The sequence below is a fragment of the Lytechinus variegatus genome, chromosome 7, assembly GCF_018143015.1.
Source record: "Lytechinus variegatus isolate NC3 chromosome 7, Lvar_3.0, whole genome shotgun sequence".
Taxonomy (NCBI): Eukaryota; Metazoa; Echinodermata; class Echinoidea; order Temnopleuroida; family Toxopneustidae; genus Lytechinus; species Lytechinus variegatus.
In genome coordinates this window covers 44,731,400-44,753,977 of record NC_054746.1, presented here as the reverse complement: position 1 = coordinate 44,753,977, position 22,578 = coordinate 44,731,400, and the positions used below count along the sequence as shown (strand labels likewise).

The 22,578-nt window shown below is 34.6% G+C and overlaps 1 protein-coding gene across 4 annotated transcripts; it reads left to right on the top strand.

Annotated features, from left to right (window-relative positions):
* The first annotated feature begins 1,810 nt into the window (after positions 1-1,810).
* On the top strand, positions 1,811-21,654 carry LOC121419425 (protein FAM133-like). Of its 4 annotated transcripts, XR_005970595.1 has the most exons (7): positions 12,282-12,305; positions 12,905-13,278; positions 13,798-13,844; positions 14,702-14,773; positions 18,015-18,104; positions 19,340-19,761; positions 19,796-21,654. XR_005970595.1 is itself a non-coding variant. In XM_041613889.1 (6 exons), the coding sequence occupies exons 2-6, from the start codon at positions 12,927-12,929 to the stop codon at positions 19,391-19,393; spliced, it is 615 nt and encodes a 204-aa protein (XP_041469823.1). In that variant the 5' UTR covers positions 1,811-1,851; positions 12,905-12,926; the 3' UTR covers positions 19,394-21,654. The 4 variants fall into 4 exon arrangements, 3 of the variants coding, with proteins under 3 accessions (XP_041469823.1, XP_041469824.1, XP_041469822.1); XM_041613889.1 differs by lacking the exon at positions 12,282-12,305 and adding an exon at positions 1,811-1,851 and having other exon boundaries at positions 19,340-21,654; XM_041613890.1 differs by lacking the exon at positions 12,282-12,305 and adding an exon at positions 1,854-1,874 and having other exon boundaries at positions 19,340-21,654.
* Positions 21,655-22,578: the final 924 nt, after the last annotated feature.

Genomic DNA, 22,578 nt, shown 5'->3' with positions numbered 1-22,578 from the left:
AAGCAACAGAAATAGTGAGGGACATCATCGATTGTCTCATTTGCATGTAACTGAGTTGTGCATATCACTGTTTTGTGAAATATAAGCAAACATTAAAATGCTATAACTTTCTTATTTTACATCCCATTTTGATGAAATTTGCAGCATTCCAGCTAGTTTGATTTTATATTCATTCAAATCAACATTTTTCTGGGGTGGACTTGACCTTTAACACTCTAGCCTACCCTAAACCTAAGTAAGAACCTATTGCAACCCAAACCCTACATCCGAGATGAAATGAAACCCAAAAATAAGCAAATGTTGTGTCATCAATATTAGAGGTAGGAGGGAGAGAGGGGGGTGGGGGAGAGAGGGGGGTGGGGGAGAGAGGTGGTGAGGAGAGAGAGAAGGGTGGGATAACCTTTTATCATGCAGTAAATAGTCACCCCCCCCCATTTTTAGTGTTGACACAAGGACCTTTGATCCAAGAAATGTATCGATTTTTCCTGGTCATGTTCGTTAAGTTATGGTGCATATTTGGAAAGAATTAAGGTTTTGAAAGAATGAGAGCAAGGTGAGTTGAATATATGGGCCAAGACACTACCAGAGAACAATTAAGGAATGGCTATAATATCAGCTTTTATCAGGCCCTATGCATCCGGATCTGGATGTATACACTGCTGGACCAATAAATGCAGCGGGTGAGAGGGGGCGTGGTGATATAGTCGTATCGTAGGTGGCTCTTTTCGATCTTCGACTTGAATACCTCTATAGGCTCTAGTGATGTGCTGTACGTCAGGCAGGGGCTGCGGAACAGTTTTCAAAGGGAGGGGCTGACCATGCAAAAAATGACAATCATAATGGTTATTTTTACTTTTTCACGGTTTTTGAAAAAAAAGTGGGTGGCACAGCCCCCCCCCCTGGCCTGCTTCCACAGCCCGTGAAGTGAGATGGTTCCAATTAGATAACGGGCGGTATCATTACTGTACCTCGGCTTCTGCAGCAAAATATTTTAGCTTACATAGCGTATATATATATATATGTATTTGGATTTTGATCGATAATCCCTCCTCGGTTTTAGTGAATATTAATGTCTGATTACTAATCAATAGATCATTTAATCCTCTTTAAAATGATATGGTTCACATGGAGGTGAAGTGCCTTGAAATGTGGGGCAAGGTCACGGTCAAAATTTACAAGTTTCAAAATATTGAAAGTCACTGTTCTTTTTTGCCGTGGTGATGAGTTTCTCGACAGCGGTTTCTTTTTTTTTTCATTGTTTTCATATGCACCTTCACATCAGCATTAACATGGAATCGAACACACTTCAGTAACAAACATGCATGGCTGGTATTTCAAAACATGTACGACTCAAATCATGTTCTCTCACAGCTACCTTAATACACAAATCACAACAAATCATCAAAAATGAAGAAGCAGGGGCTTGATTTGAATGGATTTTCATCTTTAATGGTACAGACAAAAGAATCACGTTCTATATTGACCCTTCATGACTATTTCTGCTCGTTTTGCAGCTTTTAAATCCAGACCTCATCCAATTAAGACTTTTGAATCCTGCTTTTTGTAATGGCATAACACACATGGTATCATATTTCAAAGAGAAATGATCTTTTGAATAATACCAAATATGCATTGTGTAAAATTTGGAGTTGGGAGAAATTAATGGCCAAACTCTAAAGTAGGGTCCATGTATGGACTATGGACCACATCCCTGCATGTTTTGTATGTGCTAGTCTTTGCGTGGAGGCACACTTGTTGATGAAAGCTCCAATCAGGGTCTGTGCCTACCCTGCAGACTAGTCTATTAGTGTTACTGTTACGTGTGAATTTCAGACGGCAGGTTTTTGCGAGGTAAGGCTTACTCCTTAGGCAATGTACGTGTATCATAATTTAATAGAAAAATATTGACTATGTGTGCTATTGCGATAATCTAATGACTAATCTATAATATTGTTGCTGCCTTGCCGGTGCAAACGTAGAATCATACTAGTCACTAGAAAACCAATTCAGGGTGTCACTTAGTTCAGTCCCAAGTGTCCAGATACGTGTCATGTCAGTTATGTTGATTTCGCGTTTTTTTTGTTAGTGCGTCTGAATCTGAATACCGGTACTTGAGTTGGGTCCAGGGCACTCTAGGCGACAACGCAATACTTACCCGTGTTAAGAAACTGGGACTCCACTCACGCGCATTTGGGCCGCCCTAGCTTAGAACTAAGCTTTGTTTCACGAAAAATTGAATATTCTTATAATTCAATACATGTAACTAATTAGATTAGTACTGTTAAATCGGTACTCACCGGTTCTTTTCTTGAATTTTCTTGAAAATTCCCACGCTTCTGGCTTCAATTCTGCGATAGATTCTGTTGCCATAGACAGCTACACATGCAACTTTATTTATAAATGGAGCGCCCCTTACGAGAGTCGCTAATGCCGCGGAAAAATTGTTAGGCATTTTGGCCTGTGGTCAAGGCGTTCTTCTGTTCTATTTTTTTTATAGGTATGAGATCGAAATCACAGCGACTATTCACACTGTTCCATAATGATTCCGAAAGGAGGTGCAACACCCCCCACCCACATGGGCGCAAATCCCAGGGGGACATTTCCCCTAACCCAAAATAGTAGGGGCACATTATCAAATGTCCCCCTACTATTTTTGTTCTTTTATATATGATGGAAAGAAATAGGCCTACATCATTTAAATCGAAGTAAAACATGTATTTTGGACGAGACGACCTTCTTTTGGGGGTGATAAACCTTCCTTTTTGTTTTTTTTTTGTTAGTTTGTTTTTGTTTTTTTTTGCCTGTTTTCCAGCCCCTGGTCCCCTACCTTAGATTTCCACCCTTGCCTCCCACTACTCTTGATATTGTTTGCGAATCTGTTTTGTAAATTAAAGGGGAATTTCACCCTGATAAAAAGATGATGAAAATATGAGAAAAATCATTTCAAAATATCGATGAAGGTGTTATTTGACAAAAAATGGAGTTGATAGAATTTAGAATGCTTGATTTATTGTGACGTCTATAACGAGCAGTTGCTCTATCCTAAATATAAAATGCACAAATTTCCCATTTTTAATGGTCCGTAACGACCCACTTTTTTCTTTTTGATAACAAGTATGAATTGATATAGGCCTACTAAAATGTACCATAAAAATCATTATCATGTATTTCTTGACATTTCATTTACTTTTTTACCATAATAATAGCTGCTTGCAAAGGCCTACGCCGTCACAAAAAACCCGGGGGGGGGGCCACTTACATTGACGAGTGGATACCATGCGCGACCAAAAAAAACGTAAAAAGGATGTCCTTTTCACGATAGGGCACGTTACCTACGTAACGTGATAAGGGTGTCAAAAACACAAAAATAACGAAAAAAGGGTATCTATTAATTCGCTAGGAAAATCGTCGTATTTAGGGTCTAATTTGTGGGGATGATAAAACAAAATCAAAATGTTTTATAAAGGATGTCCTTTTTGCTCCAACACTTCGTGTTTAGAGTCCGATTTGCGCGAGGTGTAGAAGGTGGGGTCGTACTAAACCAAATAAGGTAAAGCCGACGACCGAAGGACCCGTAACAATAAAACATTCCTGTACTTGTTTAGGGGTTCATTTCAGGGAATATTTGCCAAGAGTATCGTTTTGTTTCCAATACTTGTTAAGGGTAGGGTTTCACACGCCAATACTTGTTAAGGGGTGCATTTTCAGAATATGGAAATTACGTGTTTAGGGTGCTTTTCGAGACCCCATGGTCGCGCATGGTATCCACTCGTGAATGGAAGTGGCCCCCCCCCCGGGCAAAAAAAAAATCTTACCTTTGAAAAAGATTGGTGGGGGATGGATTTTCCTCGAACGCATACCAATTTTTTTTCTGCTATTTTCATAATAAACTTTAAATGAATTCAACTTTGCACTACTTAATTTTTTCAAAGACAAAATAACAAAATTACATCTCGTCATCATCATCATCACCACTATCATTAGCATCACCATCATCATCACCACAACCGTCACCACAACCATCATCATCACCAAGATAATTTTCATCATCGTCATTGCCATCATCATCTTTTTTTTCTTTATTTTTTCCCCATCCCTTCTTCTTTTTTTTTTCTTCCAATATTCCTCCTTTTTTTTTAGAGCGGCACACCGTCATGCTCCCTCACTGATTATCCGCCTCTATATGCTTGGTGTTGTATAAATTGGCGGATACCTGAATGAAATACTGAAGAGAAAATAAGGAAAGGGAAAAAGTAAGAAGAAAAAGAAGATGAGGAGAAGAAAAAAAGAAAGCCAAACAAATCAGTGAAACAAAACAATGTCAAAATTTCGTAATAAAGTCTTCTACGTCAGTTTAATAATGATGTTTTCATTGAAATGAGAACAAAAAAAGAATTGAAACCATAGGCGGCGGAAGCGGGGACGTTCCCCCCTAAATTTGTTGTTGACCTTTTTTTTTTGCTTGTCAATTTATTTTCCTACGTCCCCCCTAAAATGTTTGGGTTGAGAGCCTTTTTTTTTTTGCTTGTCAAAATTTTTTAGGTTGTCCCCTCCTAAAATTTGGGGCTTCCGCCGCCAATGATTGAAACAATGAGGTAAAAAGGACTACATTATATAGTGTAAAGAAATAGAGGGAAGCTCCGAGACAATAAAAAGGTTGAAAAAGAAAAAAAATGTGAAAACACAAAGCTCTCACAACATGAGCATAATAACAAATAATAACAAATAAGCGAGGACAAGTAGCTGAGGGACCCCCCCCCAACTCTCTCTCTCTAGTTATCTATCTATCCGACTCGATTATATAAGAGAAGAATTTACTAATCAAAATATTATGAGCAAAAAGCACGAGCTGATATTTTTTTATGAATATTCAAAACTGATAGAGAGACGCAATCGAATTATTCGATTGCGACAAAATTGATGATCTGAGAATTTATTGTTTTTAGGAATTCATTAAAAGCATAAAGTTGATCAGCATTAAAATATGGCAGGCGCAACGCATGAGCTAAAGCTTTATAGGCATACACCGATAAAAAAATTTAAGTATTTTTGGTAATCATGAAAAAAATTGATATTTCATGAAAGAAAGCTCAAATCCCGAGGAGGAATATTCTTGTGAATTGACTTAAAAAAAAACTGTGGTAAGCCCCATTTAATATTTGATTATAAGTCGAATAAAACAGTAAAAGCTGAAAAACGTTCGCGTGATATTTGGTAACCCCCCCCAAAAAAAAAAAAAATAAATAAATAAATAAAAAAAAAAAAAAAGTTTTTAACTATAATAATGATCGAAGGTAATTTTGTCTCGCGTAGAACTGGACAAATGAAAAAAAGTTTGTCACTAAAAAAAATGAAGGTAATTTTGACCCACGTAAAATTTGGCGAGCCCCCCCCCCAAAAAAAAAAAGGAAAAAAGTTTTTAACAAGCAAAAAAAGGCTAAAAAAGAGAAAGAAGAGACAAGAATAATTATGAACGAAATATCCCCATTACAAATAATGCTGTGATCATCATAAGGGAGGGGTCGCATAACTAGTATGAACAACGTATTTAATTCCAAAATATTTACTACAAATCTCAATAGGGGGATCGGGCAGAAATGCTCACCCCCACCCCCACCCCCGATCCGCCAGAAATGCTCACCCCACCCCCACCCCCCCGATCCGCCACTGATTCCAATCGATAATGACATTTATCTGCAATACTGATACTTTGGAATCAAGATACTGAAGATTGATACGCTTTACATAAATTATGAACGTCTGACAAAAAGATAATCTACCGATCACCTGACCGATCAGCTGACCAGTTCGCGTATCACTTCGGAGTTGATCACTCGTCGCAGCTGTGTGGAACGCTCACCGAAAATCAACAAAAAGGGCCTGAAATGTAAGTTTAATGATAATCTATTTTAATTTGAACTACTTAATTAATACTTTTAATGTCTCCCCACCAAATGAAAGTCATATCACTTAACTCCAATTTGTATTAAGGCGTACATTTACCAAAGTCTTGGGTTGGAAATCAGAACAGCATTGTCTAACCCATATTTTTGGGTAGTGTTGCCTATGAGGTCCATACATGTTAATGTTTGGACCTCATTGGTACTAGGAGTGGTCCAGGGTGACCAGACGTCCCGTATTTCCAAGGATCGTCCCATATTTTGCTCCTTTGTCCCGGCGTCCTGACAAAGCCTTCCCGGGACGCCTATTTGTCCCGTATTTCAGAATATTGATCAGAATGTATTTTATACATTTAAAAATGACGAACTTTCATCAAATAACCAACAGATGACGGAGCTGAGACAACAATAATATCAATAAGTTGAATAACTTTATAGACTTTTGCAAGTTCCGCGGTGATTTTCTTGCTTAGTTGCTAACCCATGCATACATTGCAAAAGAACTGGGGTGGTATTCTGAGGTCATTTTATCTTTAAAATATTTTATTTTATCTCTTAAAATAAAATTGGTATTCTGAGATGAGATTTTATCTCTCAGATAAAATTTTAGATTTTATCTTGCGTATAAATTTTATCTTGCATATCTACAGATGATACGCAACAGAACAATGCCTGCGTATACATACCCATCGCGTATCTGGCCATTGCAACGCAGATGATGTGCTTGCGCCCATGTTACTTTGAAGGAAAAAATAAAATAAACTTAGTAGAGGCTATTTTATCTCTGCGACGTTGATTTCACCAGTATTTCTAGGTGAATTAACCCCAAATGGTGACATGAAAATGAAGAAAAATTATATATTTATTGAGAATAACACCTTAACGTTGTTCCTGTACAATCAGAGAGTATTTCATAAGACTTTTCTTGACTAATATTGTCTTTGAAATGATGCTTGAAAAGATGCGATAAAGACTTCGAAAAAAGATGAGAGTATTGTCCTTTTTGTTAAAATGAAATCTCCGCAAAGACGCGTAAGCGTATAGTGCAAGCGTATTTGAAGTCAATAAATTGACGCAATCTCACCCCTTTGCCACACCTCCTGGCGGAATGGATTTTAATTGGTTGAGTGATATGAGAGAGCTATAAAAGCGCGTTTCTAATTGGATATTGTTTAAAAAATAGGTGTGTCTTACAGAGATAAAATGAAGATAAAATGGTTCTCAGAATACCAATTCGGAGAGATTTTAAGGGTATTTTATCTTACTGATTTTAACGGAGATAAAATATTTTATTTTATCTGAGATAAAATGGATCTCAGAATACCACTTCTGACCTCCTGCCTGTGTGTGGCAGGCTACTAGCTATAGGCATGATCGAAGCAGATTCTCAGTAGTGCAAACAGGTTTTCCACCAAAATAATCACAAAATCGGCGGGAATTTTTTTAATAAATTATCTTCTGGATTCTCAGATTGGTGATTTGGAGATGTAATCGGAGGAACAATTTATTGAGTTTTCATAACTAGATCTAGTTGTTTCAGCTTTCGTTTTGAGTCTTGTGTATGATGCTGCGATGTTTCATCAAAATTTTCAAGTTTGACAATGTTTCACTTTGAAATATATATTCATTTCTAAAGCATTCGTTTTCTTAAATTTTCAGAATATGTTTTAAAAAAAGCAAATATGATTTTTGTTAGATGACTGGATTTCTTTTGTTTGCTTGAAGTTTCAGTGAACCTTTTTCCTCTTTCTTCATCCTTCTATCCTTCCCGCTTGCTCTTTTTTGTTCCATTTATTTTTATTTCCTATCTTTCTTTTTCGACCCTTTCTCTCTCTATCTGTTAATTTTATTTCTTTCCTTCTTTCTCTTACTTTGCTTTTTTTGTATTAAATTTCCCTTTTTATTTCCTTCATTCTTTCATTCTTTGAACTTTTCTTTGCTTCCTTCTCCCTTCCTCTCCCTTTTCTTTTCGTTCTTTCTCTCCTTCCACTACTTTCTTCTTTCATTCTTTTTTTCCCCTTCTAATTCTTTCCCCTTGTTCTTTCTTTCCCTTCCTTCCTTCTTTCGGTCCTTCCTTCCAGCTTCTTTGTTTGTTTCTTTCTTTCAAAAATGAAAGAAACAATTATCTTTATTTCATTCTTTCTTTCCTCCCTTTTTCTTGCTTTCTTTTTTCCTTTCTCTCATTTACTTTGTCTCTCACACATTTGTTCATCTTCCCTTCCTTTCTTATTTTTTCTTTCTATATTCATTTCAAAGCAACTATGACCGAACATTTTATTCTCTCTTTAATTCTTTCCTTCATTCTCCTTTTATTCTAACTTTCTTTTATTTTTGTCCCTTCATTTTTCCTTTCTTTCTTCTCAATTCATCTCTTTTCTTTCCGCGTCTTTCTTTCTCTCCTTCATTCTTTCGTTTAGCTCCCTTCCAAATCTTTACATATTTTTTTCACAAGTCTAACACTGTGAAGACGTCTTTGTTGATCTTTGTTTGTCGATTGTCCCGTATTTCATTTTGTAAAATCTGGTCACCCTGGTTGGGTCAGCAAAATGTCGTTGGGAGACGTCCACGCTAACTTAGCTTAGTAAAGAGATTAGCGCATCGTGTGTGGAATGACTTATTGAAGTTGTTTCAGTTTGAATTAAATGACCCCAGACTGAGTCCAGAGCAGCAGAGAGGGGCAATTTACAATCGAGGAGGGACCTTGGCTTAACCTTTATCGTGAATTTTTCGAGAATACTAGGCTACTCAATTATGCACTCCATGAAACCTTTATTTTTGCAATTTTTCCATAACTTTCTACACGATACTTAAATTTTTGCAATTTAAAACACTTCAACTTCAAGTAAAACTATATGTAGGCCTAAGTTCATACGCATTGGTTTATCGGTGCCGGGTAAAAATGGCAGAGGTAAAAATGGCAAAGGTAAAAATGGCAGAGGTAAAAATGGCAGAGGTAATAATGGCAGAGGTAAAAATGGCAAAGGTAAAAATGGCAGAGGTAAAAATGGCAGAGGTAAAAATGGCAGAAGTAAAAATGGCAAAGGTAAAAATGGCAGAGGTAAAAATGGCAGAGGTAAAAATGGCAGAGGTAAAAATGGCAAAGGTAAAAATGGCAGAGGTAAAAATGGCAGAGGTAAAAATGGCAAAGGTAAAAATGGCAGAGGTAATAATGGCAGAGGCAAAAATGACAGAGGTAAAGATCATGACATGCTAGATCAGCAAGGACAAAAATAGAGCCTTTCCAGTTAATATCAGTCATAATTATTGACCTTGAATGGACTCCTATCGACAAAATAAGTATTATGAACTGATGAGATTTTTTTTTTGATTTTTTTTTCATCACTTTAGGTCTATACTTTATATCGTTGATATTATTAAACATTTTCATGCCAAAATAATTTCCATAGTGAGTGAAAGGATTTATCTTGGCCAGTTCGTATAGTGGAACAGCACTTAATCACACATACCAAACGAATTGAAATGTAAACACCAATGTGCGCTATCATTAACATACTGAAATAGACGAGTTCGAGATTTCTTTGAACCACTTGCATAACTTTGATAACAGAAAAATAACAAAACGTTCTGTAATAAAAGTAATTTTACATATTTCAACATCATAACCGATCCGAATAAATATTGATGTGATACGTATTTTAGTTTAATGTAAATTATGTAATAATAACAACTAGTGCTCATTTTTCAGAGTAATACCTCATTGCAGCTAGTCCAAGTGGATGTCAGGTTCCTTAACTAGTTTCTATGGTAACGGGTACCGCATGAATTTTGAAATGTGTAGCGAATCAGGGATTTAAATTTCTAGGTATTTCTTAGGTACCATTCTATCGACCTGTTTTAAAGGGGAAATTCACCCTGACAAATGGTTTACTGTAAAAATAGCAGAAAAAATATTTTGGTGAAGGTTTGCAGAAAACCCATCAAAGATTAAGAAAGTTAGGCTATTAGAAGCTTGAGTTTTTGATCTGTGACGTCATATACCAGTAACTACCCCGTATTTTATGCACCAAAATGTCTACTTTTCAATTTCTTAATCAGTGGTTCATGGTTGCTAAAAAAATCTTTCAGGAGCGGATGCAAATTATTTGTATGTTAATATACTTAAGGTACAATTAAAACCATTTTCATTTTTTTTGTTTAGAAAATGACATTTCATTGATATTTTTTATTACACCATATATGGGGAAAACTGCTCGCAGATGACGTCCCCATTAACATCTATAATTTAGTAGCTTTTTAAATCATTGATGGATTCCCTAAAACCCTCACCAATATCATTTTAATAAACTTTATGTCAGTGTGAATTTCCCCTGTAATGGATTAAGTACAATATTTGGGATCCAAAGTGTTCTTCAAATTTGAATATTAGAAGAGCGATTTGACATGAGAAGGTCGTGTATGTAAGTCCAGGAAAAAAATACCAACTCAAGTGTTATCCTTTTTACCTCTGCCATTTTTACCTCTGCCATTTTTACCTTTGCCATTTTTACCTCTGCCATTTTTACCTCTGCCATTTTTACCTCTGCCATTTTTACCTCTGCCATTTTTACCTCTGCCATTTTTACCTCTGCCATTTTTACCTTTGCCATTTTTACCTCTGCCATTTTTACCTTTGCCATTTTTACCTCTGCCATTTTTACCTTTGCCATTTTTACCTCTGCCATTTTTATCTTTGCCATTTTTACTTCTGCCATTTTTACACCGAGCCGGTTTATCAATATCATGTCTCAAAATTTTACTGGAATATTAATTGGTTATTGGACATTTCTTACAAAAAAAATGTTTATTTTCAATGTTGTTGCGGTTATGATTTACATCAAATATTTCACTGTTTATGTTTATATATGTTTTTACTTTGTAAATCTTTCTCAATTCAGCCAATGGCTGCGATGAAATGATAATAAAACCTTCAATTCAATTCAATAAAACCAATTCAATTCATCGTGAGTTTAGCTTAATTTCACTAGTGTAGTGAACGGTGGAGCGGAGGGTTCACCTAAGAAGACTAGTAGTAAGAGAGAGGAAGAGAGAATGAGTCTTCTAGGAACTTTGTCAGTAATCCTTGGTTAGCCGGAACAAATTTAAGCCCAGTGCAGCTTAACATTAGACAGATGGCACTGGCAGCCTTATGTTTCGAGGAGTGTTTTAACATTTAAATTTTTTAAAATTTTCCCTCATACACAGACGGCTCGCGATCATGTACCTCAGGCAAGGGTTTGGATTAGACAGCTGGTATTTTAACATTTTTAATTTTTTTAATTTCCCCTCTTACACAGACAGAGCGGCCTGCGATCGTGTACCTTAGGCGAGGGTTTGGATTAGACAGCTGGCAGCCGTTTGTTTCGAGGAGTTTTTTAACATTTTAATTTTTTTATTGCTCCTCGTAGACAGATGGCTCGCTATCGTGCAGCCACCATTTAATAGGGGGTTAACAATGCAAAATCCCCCCGATGGGGCTCATCGATTTTTGTCTTTATTTCATTAAAATATATAAAAGAACTGTACCAAAATAAACATTCCGGTTTGGCCTGAAATGCACCAAAACGGGGAGAAATAAACTTAAAAGGGGGAAAAAACAGTGACTTGCGTCGGCTGTCACACAACTTCATTTCCGTTTTATCCAAACTTAATACATATACATGGCCATTGAGTCCCTGTACAGCTTGAGCTAGAACTTGGGTCTCTGTATTTGATGAGTGGAGCCAAACTTAGTTCAGTGGAACAACCAACATAACAGAGACCAAAGCTTTTGGTCTAGTTCAAATAGGCCCCACTACACTTCACTACCGCTACTCTCCGCTCCACCTATCCAAACCGTTGGGGAACAAACATAAAAAATGCTCGCTTACCCCTTACTGCGGCAGCCCGAACACAGTGCACTGTGTTTGGGCTGTGTGGTGGCTCACCCTGACTAACCAGATGAAACCAAGTGAGCATCAGAAATCACATACAATTGAATAAAATTAGACAAAAATGTAACAATGGAGATCTAACATACTCATAAATTTAGCCGTAATATAGCCGTTATGCAAAACTTTGAAATAATGCCCCCAAACTAGGCAAAAACAGAAGAAAAATTAGCCGGTGTGCATTAAAAAAGTTGTTCGTACAGGAAGCAATGGAGGATCGATTTAGCCTTTTTACGAGGCACACGAGATAAATCGATTTTTATCACCAACAGGCAAAAAAAAATATAAGAAATTAAAAAATAAAATAATTATTGAATATGTGATTCTATTACGTTCGTGTTTTCAGATCACAGCCCAAATAAACATCCCAATCCTCTGCTCATTCATAAATGGTCTAAGTATTTTGATCTATCCTCAAGTTCTTCAACAGAAGTTCACTCTCGGATTGTCAACCTGATCCAGAAACTGACGACTAAAAGTAAACTATCATTGAATGTGAATAGCAAGAACAGGCAAACAAACTTTTTACCAAAACATAAACAAATCTCAAATTTCTATCCTGCTACATTAATTATTTACTCCATTGCAGAATTACCCAATATTAGTCAATCGATATCGTGGCAATTCTGTAGTGGAGCAAGTTAAGTTCAAACAATGCAAGTAGAACAAAATAGATGCACCCACTGGGACTATTAGGTTTTGTGTTAATGAATTTAAGCAAGAAAATTTTACTCCATTACTAGTATTTTCATGACTCTACTTGGTTAATTTATGATTTAGAAATGTAGTATCATGTGAAAGTTAAAGATCTAGATAAAACAGAAAGGCCTGAAAAGTGGTTGATATTCATAGTCTTTAGTGACTGCATTTCTTATGTTTTTTATTTTAGTGGTTCACTTGTTGGGAAGAAATTGCACTGGTGACTGATGGCCTCCGGCTGGCATAGGTGGACCACCCTGTTCGATTCAGGCCAAGATGAATAAAAAAATTCTTAATTGTTTTTTTTTGTGTGTGGATGTAATGCCAAGTGCGATAGTTCAATCATTGTTTTCCATCATTATCCTTTTCTTATAACAGTGAAGCCTAATTTGAAGCAATAATGGGTCACAAAGGGAAAAGGTACTCTTCTTCGTCTTCCGAAATGACCAGTAGTGACTCTTCAAGAGAGAACTCACTCTCTAGAGATCAAAGGAGAGACAGAGAAGCAGAGAAGAGAAAATCAAGAGAAAGGAGAAAAATCAAGGAAAAGAGAAGAAAGCGACATAGATCAAGCAGTTCTAGTGGGTCCTCATCCTCTTCGTCATCATCACGAGAAAGGGATGATTCAGCTAAACGACGGCGAAAGAAAAAGACCAAGAAAAGGAAGTACTCATCATCAGATAGCAGCAGTAGTAGCTCATCAGATTTAGGGAGCAGTGATTCAGACAGTTCCTCAAGTGATTCAAGCCTTGGTAAATATTTAGAACTTTTGTTTGGATGTGCATGGGTCTATTGGATAATGCAAAATCCTCCCCCCACCCCTGAAGTATCCATAGCTTTGTATTGACACATTTTCTAGCGCAATGGTATTTTTGTATAAAATTAACATTTACAACATATTGAAAAGGGTTTTAAAATGCATAGAACAGCATATATGTTGTCTGGAAAATATAGCCAAAATAACCTCATCATAATATAACAACACTGAATCACTGATTTCATGACAATCAATTTTATACATGTTTTGCCAATGATTTACAGTAACATTTGATTGAAAAATTAATTTACCTTTGTTTACCTTTTCCAATTCACATTTTGATCCAGTGACACAGATTTAAATTATCTTAGTCTTTTAGAGATTTACTTTGATACTAGGCAAACTTACTTTATGTATATTCTCAATAAGACAGTAACAACTATGCGTTCACTGAAAACACATAATATATTTGTAGAGTTCAAGACAATGATGTCGGTCTTTTTTTTTCTTTAAGAACGACGAAGGAAGAGAAAGAAGCAGAAAGAGAGCAGAAAAGATAAGGTCAGTGCAGGGGTGTGAGAGTTCAGATTTTTATCTGATTTCAGAGTTTTTTTAGTTTGAATTTTCAGCTTTTTGGGGGGGCTTTCCTCTGTACAAAAAGAATGGGAGCTCATTCTATTTCAGACTTTTTCACCACTCCTCAGCTTTTTTCAGATCTTTTTATTTGTGACCACTCACACCCCTGGATCAGTGTTGCTTGTATCTGGGTATTTTTTTCATAAATCTCTTAGTGGTAAATGACATAATACACACAATTGGTGACTTGTTCCTTGTTTGAGAAATTTAAATCAAGTCTATTTACATAGAAATTCTTGTTGATGACAAGCATCTGAATACAAAGTATGTACATAATTTGTTAGGGTTTGAGGAATTTTATTCCCACCATGTTAAATTGGGAGAAAATGGTCTGTCTCATTTATACCTTGGTCACATTTGCTCTACGGCGGCCGTACAGCGAGTCGAAAACAGCCGTTTTTACATTTTTTGTACCAACTACATATAGGTGGTTTGAATTAAAATTAATTAATAAAACTGCTGTTTTCTACTTGCTGTACGGCCACCGTAGAGCAAATGTGACCAAGGTATTAGGCCTGCATTTAGTAAAAGAATGTGTCATGTGAAGTCTATGTAACTGACAGATGGCTTTATTAATCACCAGGTGGTTTAATAGACTAAATGTATTATTGATTGACAAGCTACTGGGTAGATTCTTAACATTTTAAAAATTGAAGCATTGTTAATGTATGCCTTCATGAACAGTATATTACCCTTCAGGTGCTTGTCAAACAACCAGGGTTGAAAGAGATTTATAAGAAATGTTTTCATTCATTTTATATTGCACATATTTTCTTTCACAGAAACATAAACAGAAGAACAAGAAAAAGAAAAGGAAATCTTCCAGTGGAAGCGGTCCTGTTAGATTATCCCATGTGAGTACACTGTTACTTTCTGCTTTGTTCTTCAGTAAAGTCTGCTTGAGTTGAAAAAACACCTTGATTAAAACAATTTTACAGACCAGGGGTGGTATTCTGAAAATGTTCTTATCTTTGTTCTTATCTTTGTTCTTATCTTTGTTCTTATCTCAATGAGATAAGAAGACGCTAAAATCATTGCAAATCGGTATTCTGAAAATCTTCTTAACGCGTTCTTATCTCTGTAAGGACTGCCTCCTTCTTATCTTCAACACGCCCATTTTTAAGATATTACCAATCAAAATGCGCTTTATATTGGCAGTTTAACCAATAGAAGCGTTGCTTATTTGTGAGGAGAATATCATGGGCGCTGCGCGTAAACTGTTTCTGGCGCATTGCGCAAAATAGGCATTTTATACGCAATGACTGATTATTATTTCGAGACGAATACACGTGCACAAAATAAAGAAAGAAAGTAAAGAAAAAAGGTAAAGAAAGCAGTTACGAATAAGAATAAAACAGGAAGAAAGAAAGTAAGTAGGTAGCAGAAATTTAAAAAATAAAAGGATCAAAGCAAAAAACAATGAAAGAAAGAAAATGTAAACGAAAGGAAGCAAGCAAAAAGAACTTAAAAGAAAATAAAAAAAGAAAAAGAAATAAAAAAGGAAAGAATACAAGAAAGAAAAAGGAGGAATAAATAGAATGATAATCAATGATAAAAAGAGGAATAAAAAATTGAAGGAAAAATAAAGAAGGAAATGGAAAGAAACTTAAAGGAAAAAACGAAAAAGGACAAATTAAGAAGATTAAAAAGAATAAAATGAAGGAATAAAGAACAAAGAAAGTTAGAAAAAACGAATGAAAGAAAGTAAAAAAAGAAGGAACAAGAATTTGTAAAAAGTGAAGGAAGAGAGAAAAGGGGAAAATGAAATAAAGAAATGAAGAAAGAGATAAGAGAGAGAAGATAAAAGATGAAAGAAAAATTAAAGCAAAATTGAAAACTAAATAAAGATAAAAAGAAAGGTAAATTCAAAGAAGGAAAGAAACAGAAGGGGAAAATAAAAAGGCATGAAGAATGAATGAAAAGAAACGAAGAAAGATTAATGGAAAGAATAAAGAAAAAGATTTTTAGAAATTAATAGAAGAAAGAGTAAATAAAGAACGAACGAAATGAGAATGAGCAAAAAAAATAAATTAGAATAAAGAAGAAAGTAGTCAGAAAGAAGGCACACATTTAGTGTCATAAAGCAGAAATAAAAAGAATGAAAGAAAGAGCAAATGAACGAGCGCAAAAAAAGAAAAAAAAAGAACCCCAAAAATAAAATGAAAGAAATTATAAGAGAAAGAAAACAGAAAAAAAATAATGAGGGGAAAAAATTGAAAATTAAGGGAAGGAGGAAAGAAAGAAAAAAGGAACAAATAAAATGAATAAATAAAAAAACAAATATAAAGAGGAAAGAATGAATGAAAGATAGAAAAAGAATGAAGAAATAAAAAGATTTTAAAAAATACATAAAGTGAAGGATGAAAGGAAAAGAAAAACAGAAAGAAAGAGAAAAAAGGGGAAAGAAAATAAAAACTTAATAAAGAAAAAGGAAAAAAAAATCGTAAAGGGAAAATAAAAAAGGAAGGACCCCTCCCAATCATGAGATTGATGCTGCTGTGTAGGCCCATCCTCCCGTTTTTCATTTATCAATTCACATGTATCATTTTATATGCATGTATTGTTATTTGTTTTAACGGAAATATATTCAATAAAAAAGAAAAGAAAGAGAAAGAATAGATAAAATAACGCAAAAGAAAAATAAGGAAGAAGTTAAAAGATTCAAAAGAATAAAACAAAATGAAGAATGAAAGAAAGGAAAAAAGACAAACAGAAAGAAAGTAAGGAAAAGCGAAAATAAATAAATGAAATAAAGAAAGAAAGAATGAAAGAAAGAAAGGAAGAAAGAAAGAAAGAAAGAAAAAAAGGGATCGAAAAAAAGAGACAGGCAAAATAAAGGGGGGATGAAAGTAAGGGTGGGAGGAATACTTGTTACTACCAGTGGCCATCGATTTTTAGCAAGAAAGAACGCGGACATCGTGAGATGTGATAACCCTCTAGCTATCTTAAATATTATCATAAATATCGTAAAGAGATAAGAAAGAAAAAAGATAAGAACGTTTTGAGAATACCACTTATCTTCATTTTGTTCTTATCTTTTAGCGCGCTTTTGTATCATATGCGCGAATTATAAATTTACGCGCTCAGCATTGGATGGAAAGCAAGATAAGAACAAAGATAAGAACAAAAGATAAGAAAAAGATAAGAACGTTTTCAGAATACCAATTTGAGAACGTGACGTAGATAAGAACAAAATTAAGATAAGAACGTTTTCAGAATACCGCCCCAGATTTGATGCCAAAGTGGTATTTACCTTGTCTCAGTTAAATTTACCTTCAAATCAAACAGATTTTTGTATTATCAATAATCAACAGATGTGATATTATTAATAGTGGTAGTAAGTAGTAGTATCATTATTGGGCCATAAATACATATGGGGAGTAATAGTAAAAGCAACTGGCTTGATCTTACTTCAATTCAATTTGATTTTAATTCAATTTCCTTTGTCATGAAAATGTGGAGTGGTCACACATATTACCAATACATACGGTAATGCGAAATCATTAAAAAACATACTTAATACTAAAAATACACTTTTTAAAAGGGCTTTAATTAGTTATTTACACTTGATAATTGATAGCATTAATATAAATGAAGAAGGCAATTTATAAATTGAAGTGATTTATTAATACAATCCAATGTGGACGATTAATTATCCAAATATTGCATTGATAAATCTTACCAGTAAGAAAGAAAGTGTAAAAAGACTTCCAGTGATATTGAATTGCAAATGCAGGCTTTATGCATATATTCTCATTTCAATTCTTGATGTCTTTTGTGTTTGCTACCTTTATCCATTGTAATACATGTGTTATTCATTGTAAGATTAAAATGATCTTCTAACAATTTTTTTCTTATGCACTTTTATTTTTGTTTTTCCCTTTCATCCTTTTCCATCTGTTTTTCCTCTACTACCTTTATTTCTTTCCTATCACTAACCCACAATATACTTAATAGCTTTCCCTTCCCCTGCACTCTCTTTTATTCTGTTGCTTCCCCTCTCTATCTCTGTGTTGGAGTGATATACATTGGTCTCTTCATGTTATACCTGCCTACGTGTGAACTGACTGACCATGGTGACGGTAATGACTGCAGTACATGAATGATGAGAAAGATGTTGCTAGAAGCGTAGTGTCAGGTCAGAAGATTAAAATGAAAGTCAGAAAGACAAGCCAGGATAAAGCAGTAAGTAAATAATGGGGTGTTTCATAGTGATGTCATATAGTCAAGCACTAATTTATGAATGATTGGATTATGGCAAGCAGCACATTTGTCTCAATATTTTATAATGTATTTTAAAGGGGAATCCAACCCAAATAAAAACTTGCTTTTATAAGAAAAAGAAAAATCAGACAAGTCGATAGGTGAAAGTTTGATCAATATTGGACAAACAACAAAAAAGTTATGAATTTTTAAATGTTGTAAATATTGGTAATCACTATACCCATAGAGACTTCAAATTGGCCGCATATGGGATGTCATAGTGATGTAAGGCAAGGACTACTCTTCCATGTACTCCAATACATATTATGGCTAAAATGTCATTTTTCCAAAAAGTTTTATTTTAAATTGTATTTTTCGTTCATGAGGACATAAAACAATATACTGCCTGGATTATATTTAGATTACTGCCCCAGGGGAATGGGTACTTAGGAGAAAACCACAAATCCCTGATGATAAAGTACATGGCCTATGGGAAAGTTGTCCTTGCCCCTTGTCATAATTTACTTACCCAGTTGCCAATTTGAAATCTACATTCTATTAGTGATCTCAATTTTAAAGCAGCTATAACTTTCTTATTGCTTGTCCGATTTCTTTCAAACTTTCGCCATTCTATTTAATTTATTTTTCGCCTTCCCAACACAACTTTTTATGGCCAAGGCTGGATTCCCCTTTAATAGCTGAAGTTGGAATATGCAGATGTTGACAAACATTTTTTACTGTAATAACACATCTTCAGGCCATATTAAATACTTTGAAATAGTCATGGTTTAGGTGAACAATGAAATTGCCTCAAGCCCTCAAATGTATTCTCTTTTCAATAATTATTTGAAAATGTTTTAGATGAATCAGTGTGAATTTCTCATTGAATTATCTTTGTTGAGTTTCAACTTTTAATCGCCTAAGGAAAATTGCCTTAACTACATATTCTTACCTCAGTACTTATAAATGTTGCTGTTTTTTAATGTTTGAAATATATGAGTATTCTATAAAGTGATTGTACTTTGTATACATGACCAATTTTTTTTAATGTACCTTGAATTGATTTGAAAAGTTGGAGTTATGCATCGGTATGTTCATTTGACAGGCTATCAAATTCATATATGAAGGCTAACATTTTTGTTTTTTATTCAATATATGAATTCATTTCTTTATTCGGAGATGCTTTCATATCTTTGATAATGATTTTTTTTTTACAGCGTGAAAAGAACAGAGAACAATTGCTCCAGTTTCTGAATTCAACAAGGAATTGAGACAAGGCTGATGACAGTAGAGATGGATTATTGTTTCACTGTACACCATGTATCTTTCTTGGGCAAGTGTTGGTCCTGAAAAGGACCACCCAATCTCGACATTTTGACAAGTGTTTTTTTGTCGTCCTCAGGTGGTACATGATGTACAATGAAACCTACTACACTATTGTTCTTCACCATGGAAACCTTCAGAAGATGGATTATTGAATAGCTTTATACATCGTGAGAATGAACATCCCAAATCAAAAGTGAAGAAGACCTATAGAGTTTTGATTTCCTTTATTCTGATTGGCTAAGAAGCACTGGATGTCAGTTCTTTCATGAAACACTTCCCTGATGACATCAGAAAAAGTTTTCACTTGAGACAGGTCACATTCCTGAAATGCTTGAGACTTGAGACAGGTCACATTGCTTTCAATTGGGAGACAATTTTGGTGGCCACTGGAGACAGGTTTCCATTGAAGACAGGTTTTAGTGTTTATAGGATGCTGTGCTCAATTTGAATCTCTTGGGACCTCAAAAATCTGTTCAACTTTATAGAAGGGGTATTCAAACATCCCACATTTTGTACAAACTGGACTGAAAAATTGCTCTGACTTGGATGATTATGTGGAAATATACAGAGTTACAGACTTAACTTATTAATGTGCCTTCTTGATTGAATTGGATCCTGGCCATGATTCACATCCACTATATGTGATTTTAGGGAACAATTTATTCTTTCAGTACCTCAGATAAGGAATCATAAATTTACAATTTTGTTGTGTAATTGCTGTCCAAATATGTAACACAAGTAACCAACACATTTTAGCACATACAGCAAAATCAAAATATTTTTCTGACTTTATTGAACAGCTAAACTTGTTTACTAAATGATGTGCATACATGATGTTAAATTATAGCTCATGAAGTCAATGGCCCTTCAAATGTAACAGAGGTAACCATGGAATTTCCCTTTCATAGTCAGTGTATGATACAAGTTGTTCTATTCAACTGAAATAAAAATATTAAATGACTTGGGGGAAAATACAAAGACAGGAACAACTTTATGTATAGATTGTATTTTGATGTATGCAAATTCAAAAATTAATTGAAAAAGAAATACTTTTCTATTAGAAAATACATGTATCGAATTGTACTGAATTTCATTTTAATGTTAAAGTTGACCCTCATTTCTTACAATTCCTTTGTGTAATGTCCCAATGCATTAAATGGCAAGGGCAATTTTGAAACCTTGCTTATTAGTTTTAATGATATGAGAATAGTTTCATATTTCCAGATGCAGTTGTATCTCATTTAAAAAGTAAGGAATTCATGCAGTTGATATATCACCCTGAAATAATTTGATTCTAGTTTGTTATGCTTGTAAAAAATTAGTTAGATTAGTTGTATTAGTTAGATTTCTGGGAATAGCTTTGATGATTCCCAACATCCTGTCAATCTCATTTTCTACAGCTTAAGACCTCATCTGAAGCGGAAAGAGAAATTAGAAAACTACCAATCAAAAAACATCACAACAATGCAATTTTTATTCATTTTCACCTTTTGTGAGCGGAGTATTTTGCTTTTGAAATTAGTAGGCATTGGAGACCTTTGATGTAATACTGTGTGAGCATGGTTGAGATTACATGTGTCTTTAGTGTACGAGAAAAAAAAATCCAGATTAGGGATTGGATTTTGCTCACTATATCACTTGGAAATATCCTGAAAGGTAACCCCTGCTTTAAAAAATATGAAACCTTCAGCTCCAGACTAATTTTTTATGTGATTTTTTTTATTTCCCACTTTAATATATTGCACAACTTTCCTTCTGTAAATGCATTCAAATTCTGTCGTGGAGGTTTCCGGTTCACCATGTGTAATGTAAAGGGATGGAATTAAGGCTACGAGATAGGATGAAAAGAAATAAGCATTCTTTCTTGAAAGTGAGTGAAGTCCTGAAAAGGACTGGAAACTAGATGAGATGAGCTGAATATGGCTTGAGTAGCGATGGTTTGAGTAGTACCTACTACTACATCCTGCTACTACTCAAACCATCTTTACATTTCACATGGTGAACCGTAAACCTCCACATAAACTCCACCATACAAACCTGCAAAGATAACCTCATTCAAATTCTGTGTTAAAAATGTTTGCCTGGCATTTTGATTTGTCAGTTTCACTTTTCGCTTCAGATGGGATCTTTAATGATAAAAAGTGTAGGCTAAGCATCACTGTAAGACAACAATAATGATAATGAATTGGAAATAAAATTGGTAAAGTTTGATCATTTAACTTCTGTGTCTGTTTTTTTCTTAAAGAAAATATATAATAGAACAGTACCACAAAGTATGTTTTGAAAGTACATGTACATCACTTTATTTTAATAGAGCATTTCATTTGAGTATAGGTGTTCAATCATTTCAAAAAAATAAATCGACTCCTACAAAGGGCTAGAAGTTTGATAAAAAAACAAAATTAATAAATTCTAATGAAATACATTAAAAGTGAAATTATATTTCATAGAAACCTCTTCTAATGTAAGCGCAACTTAAACTCTGAAAATGCTTTTTGCAAGAGAGAAAAAAAAGACTGAAATCCAATTCCTCTTACTCATGATATTAGTGTTCATTCAACCCTATGCTCTTAAATATGCATTACTTTTATGTTGAATGTTTGTTAGAATATTGTTGAATATACCCCTATCATGCATATACTGCTTAAATCGCGATAACAAAATATATGGACATCAAATGTTATGCAAAAAAAAAGGAAAAAGCATCACAGAGAATCAAATATACATTTTTTGACTACAAAATAAATCTACTTTGCAGTTAAAAAAATAGTCATGATAAATTTATAAATGATGACAATGTTGAATATTTTACAAAAACTCGTCAAAATCAAAATAATTTTTTACACTTCCAAGGTTAATGGGTTTTTTAGTAACAAAGCCATACCTGGGAACAATAAGGAATGTCCGATAGTAAAAAAAGGGGGACTGAGCCCTAGGCAGGGTCAAGGGGCAGATCTCCACGAAGGGGTCAAGAAGGGAATTTCCTAAAATACCTGCATTTTAGCAAATTTAACCTTTAAAGGTCTGAGCTATTTACAACAGAGAGAACCGGTGGGGGGGGGGGCATGAATGGGTCTATGGCAAATTTTTTTCCACACATTTTTTTCTCGCATGAATTTCAGACATCAGG